General features: G+C 29.6%; 2 protein-coding genes across 2 annotated transcripts in view; one reads left to right on the top strand and one right to left on the bottom strand.

Annotated features, from left to right (window-relative positions):
* The window catches only part of LOC111684028 (synapsin), a 49,056-nt gene that overhangs the window by 19,326 nt on the left and 24,505 nt on the right, over positions 1 to 5,225 (top strand). The gene's annotated exons all lie outside the window — the stretch shown is intronic.
* Positions 7 to 5,225, bottom strand: part of LOC111684030 (tissue inhibitor of metalloproteinase) — a 13,754-nt gene continuing 8,535 nt past the window's right edge. Inside the window, exons 3-6 of the mRNA XM_046948839.1 lie at positions 2,662 to 2,805; positions 1,041 to 1,126; positions 623 to 841; positions 7 to 544 (exon numbers count right to left, since the gene is read on the bottom strand). Coding sequence (XP_046804795.1) covers positions 350 to 544; positions 623 to 841; positions 1,041 to 1,126; positions 2,662 to 2,794 — 633 coding nt within the window. The 5' untranslated portion in view covers positions 2,795 to 2,805 and the 3' untranslated portion in view covers positions 7 to 349. The remainder of the gene's footprint in view (positions 545 to 622; positions 842 to 1,040; positions 1,127 to 2,661; positions 2,806 to 5,225) is intronic.

The following is a 5,225-nucleotide window of genomic DNA, read 5'->3' as shown; positions in this document are numbered from 1 at the left end:
TTCTTTATTTGAATTTTATAGGTTTATTTAACAGAGATAAAATATATATAGATTATATAAATTACAAATCAAATCCGTTAATCATATAGTTATCAATGGTTTATTAAGGACTTTTATGTTAGAAAATTTCTCTTTTTTTTAACCATAAATAGTTATTAAACATTTATGAATATCGAAATCAATTTGTGATTAAAACAAGCTTAATTAAACTTAAAAATATTTTAACAGTAAATATACATAATTTAACTTAAAACTAGAACATAAATTAATAATTTAATTCGAGAAAAATTTACAAAATACAACGGTATATTAAAATATATGACACTGTAAATTCCTCAAAAAAACGAAATCATGGATTTGACATGCATTCATCGTATAAAGGCGTTCTTCTCCAACGACATTGTCGAATAGGTCCCTCGGGTGTACGATATGTTGAAGGCATGCAAGCACTAAACTCAGTTTCACACTTAGCCATTGGAGACCATTTGCAACCGGTGTCGGTTTCCGAATGAACCAAGCAGCTATTGCCAAAACAGGTTTTAACCTAAAAGTATATACAAAAAAAGAAAGAAAAATTATATTTTCTATATTAAACGATTTCTTTAAATAATCTTTTACTTACCTCACAAGCACACGCCTTACGGTAAACACCCGAGAATCCTTTTCTCTCTATAATGCTCATTTTCTGATACTCTTTGACATAATTACATAAACTCAATTGAGATCCCCTACCGGCTATAACATACAATTTGCCCAAAATCAAATTAACACCACACATACTGTCCTCAAGCGGTGTAAGTACACGACCATGTCTCAAAGTTTTATGACCTTCGGGTGTCATCTTTTTTTGGAAATATGAGAGAAACAAAAATAAAAATATTATCAGCATTTTATATTGGGTTTATAAACTTAAATAAATAAACTCAAAGAGTGATGAAGCACTCTTACAAAACTCTACATAAGTATAATGTAGTTTACTACAATATACAGTGTAAGTTGTATAAGTCTACAACTACTATAAAGTTTGTTGATTTATTTACCTTGTAGGATTTTTTTATTTCCACTTTATAGGCGGCTTGATGTTTAACCAAACGTGTAGATTTGCGCAGGACACGTACAACCACAACTACAAATAGAAGAATCAAAAGAAATGAAGAGATAACAACTTGTTTTTAACTGACATTCAAAGGACTTGTGAAGAATTTAGATTCAAAGTTTTTTTCCTTTTAAGTTACATCAATGTTAAAACAAATATTTACAAAAATTTCGAATCTTTTCGAATTTTAATGAATTATTGATCTTCAATGACTTCCTGGAGGTAGTTCCTAAGATTTTTTCTTTCAGTGTTAGTGAGGAATGTCATTTCTGTTATAACATCACTTCCATACTTGGATCTAATTTTGATAAATGACTGAGAGTGGCAAAGAAAGTTCTTCAAAGTTTAAATGTCCTCTCCACATGCTCTATATTACTCCAATTTTTTTATAGATGTTCTCGTAATCCTATGTGTCCACTCAGAATACGTAACATCATGCAAACCTTAGATTTGTTCATTTTGAGAAGATTTGTTGGTCTTGATCTTATCAGGGTCAGGCCATAAAATCTTTGTGGTTCTGCCTACCTTTGCATTATTCCAAGAGCCTGGAAGTTTGTGTTATTTTAGTTTACTGGGTCTTCAATATAGAACCTGCTCGGATTCCTGCTTTAATGTTTCGCTTGACTATTCGATCCGATATCAACGCTTCAAAGTTTCCGATATATTCTGTATCTTGTATGCGATCAGGCAAGTTCTCGATGATTGTGTGCAATCTTCCATTGATGACATGGCAACTCTGTTCGAATTGATGAAATTATTTTCTGAAATACATGGGCGATTACGATCTTTATCAGTGGCTACGTTTAAGCCGGCTTAGCTTTTGAGACGAAAGAAGTCGCGGCTTGCGAAATATTACCGGCGGCCAGCCACCGCTGATTTGAGCCGTCTCGGCTTGTATCTCTGGTCCAATTACAAAAGAATGTTATGCTTGTTCGTACTCGTTAAACTCAGGAACTACTACACCTGATAGGACAACAATTCAAATATGTACGTCTTTCAGTGATCGTAGGAAATGTTTCTGTAAAGTTGAAATTTGTCCGACAACTGGCATCGAAGTTTTAATTATTAATACGTGTAGAGTTGGTGCCACGGTGACGTGTCGTAATATCCATGGACGTTATAAAAACCTTATTGAGTCATAGTGAATCACAATGTCTATGAACAATATGACATAAAGTCCATGAATTTAAAAAGAGTCCTTTATGAAAAAAGTCTTAATTTAGGAAGCCTCGTTTTTGCAGGGTTCTAATTACGATTTTATTTTAAATAATTTTATTTATAAGTAGTTTATTTTTACTTCGTCACGATTCGACAGGTTTAAAAAAAAAACTGTGACGCAAAAATGATTTAACATCTGTCATTATCTATAAAATCATTTAACCATTTAACTGTCACTACTTACCAAACGGGTTGTCGTACAATTACTCTTAATCAATTACAAATTTAATCGATTTATATAGTAATTAATTAATATTTAATATAATTATTCAAACAAATAAAATGCATCAATCAAAATTTTAATTTCAATATAAATAAATAAATGAAAACATTTGTATATTACTCACCATAATCTGCATTGCAATAGCTGGTTTGAGGATGAGCCGGCATACAGGAGCAGGCCATAGAGGGGGTAGTATAAAATGTCAAAACGGCCAGACAGGCCAATGTTAAAAAGCTTAAATATTTGGTAAAATGCATAATGGCGACAACTAAAAACAAGAAATAAGAGAAATTATAAATTGAAATCGTTTTAATTTGTTTTTTTTTTATTTTATAATAAAATGTGAAGATTTTTTTTTTAAATAAATTTGTCCAACCCACAAAATCGCGTTAGCGGAAAACAGAAAATGATCTGTTAATTAAACTTATTAAAATAATTTTAAATGCACTTGTAAACTTAACTTGTCCGTCTGACTGTTTGTTTAAAATAGAAACCACATTTAATAACCTTGATAAGATTATTAACTTTGAAATGTATTTTGCACTAAATTATTAACAAATAACATTTAGTTTTCTAAAAACATTTTCTCACATCACTTAACAAGCAAAAAAAAAAAAAAAACTGTAAAAAATGCAAATAATGTAAAACAAATATGAATATATAGTCGGACATGGCCGACTATCAGATAATGATTTTCTACATTCTTTGTTTAAACCTAGTTTAATATATGTTTTGTGTTTTAAGTAAACAGTAACGTTACTTATTATCTTAGTTTAACTGAGTGTTATTGGCCAATTAAACTAACAGCAAGTTAAGCCTAGTTTAACTGAGTAGTAAGTAACCCGCCCTAAGTATGTTTAAAATTTGGATTATTTTTTAATTTGGCTTTTCTTAATTTCGTTCGTTTTACTAAATTTTGTCCAAAAAAAGAGATATTCTACAAGAGGGCTTATATGGAAAGGAGGTAAATACCCCCAGGTAAACCGCTAAAGCTTTACCCCCATATGACCTTAGGGGTTAAGGTCATATGAGGACCGAACATTACAAAACTCGGTAGTGTTAATTAAAGTTATAAAAAACTAAGTTTTACCGATTTTTGTTGACATAATAGAACATATAACGCATTTATGACCCCAGGGGCACTATTCCGGGGGTACAGTTGAATGGAGGCTATGAGAAATAATGGACCGATTTTAAACAATTTCAATAGCCTTCGTAATTGGAAAAGAAATATTAGGTGCAAAATTTAATCAAATTATCTTAAAAATTGCGACCTGTAGCGTGCGCACAAGCCTGAACACACAAACAGACAGACAGACAGACGATCATTTAGAAAGTAATTCTGAGCCGATTGGTGGGTGAAGGATCAATATTTTTTGGGGTTACAAACATCAGCACAAACGCATAATTCTGTACCTACTATATTGTGGTGTAGGGTATAAAAACTAATTATAATAATTGTGACACTTTTCGTTTTTAAATGAGCAAAAACCAAATGACGGAAAATATTTAAAATCTATTAGAGAAATTCACGTGTGTTTGTGTCTGTGTGAGGCTTAAGAAATTCATTAGCACAGTGTAACGTTAAGGTTTGATTAGATATACTTTATAGTTGTTGTAATCACCCATCAAGAAGAGGACTATTAATTCTAATGAATTAAAATTTTTATATAATAGTCTTAGCTAGAACTACTGAACTAGTTCTGTAACTAGTTCTTTGGGGATCCAGTATAGCTTTGGTTCAAAAAGTTCTACTGTTCGTTATTGGCATTTTGTAACAGGTCTCTAAACCGACCGGTTTATTACAAGCTCTTGACCTTTATCTTGTTACCAGTAAAAAAAATATACACAATTTTTCTCATTATTTATTTAAACATGTTTGAAACTGTTTTCAAACATATTTTAATTTATAACAATAATTAATTATAAATCAGTTGTTTTAATAAAAAGCTCAATGCCCCACAGTTCAACAAAAAAAAAAAATACAAATTTGTTTAATATTTCAAACACCCACCATAAAAAAACAACAAATAACAAACCAAATGATAAATCTCTTATAAAAGCTAAAGATTTGAAAATAAAAATAAATTTATAACACTGACATTTTAACGAATTGTATGATTTTTTTTGTTATAAAAACATGTAATTTGCATGATTAATAATGTTGATGAATAAATAATAATTATAATTATCTTCTGCGATATATATTTTCCACATAAAATATGTTACTAATAAACTAAAACTAAAAGTGCAATCAAATTATATTAACTTTAACATTTTCATATTTAATTTATGATGTCATTTTATATTTACAATTATTAAGAATTTAAAATGTGCAACGTTAGTAAACATTACATTTAAATAAATAGATTAGTTTTCTTTTTATTTTATTTATATTATTTAAGTGATAAGAATGTTTAGATTACTAAATTATTTATTTGAGCAAAATGTTTTACATTAGAAAAGTAAACAATTTTCATCTCTTCTAAGAAATTTTAAAAATAGTTAATAAATACCCCTTTAATGTAATCCAAATCTTTCCAAAACTTTGGATTTTGTCATATATTCTTGTTCAGTTCCAGTTCTGTTCTAGTTCAGTTCTAGTTCTGTTCTAGTTCAGTTCTAGTTCAGTTCTAGTTCAGTTCTAGTTCAGTTCTAGTTCAGTTCTAGTTCAGTTCTAGTTCAGTT

The sequence above is a fragment of the Lucilia cuprina genome, chromosome 4, assembly GCF_022045245.1.
Source record: "Lucilia cuprina isolate Lc7/37 chromosome 4, ASM2204524v1, whole genome shotgun sequence".
NCBI classification, from domain to species: Eukaryota; Metazoa; Arthropoda; class Insecta; order Diptera; family Calliphoridae; genus Lucilia; species Lucilia cuprina.
The sequence above is the reverse complement of the archived record's forward strand: the minus strand, read 5'-3'. Positions and strand labels throughout refer to the sequence as shown.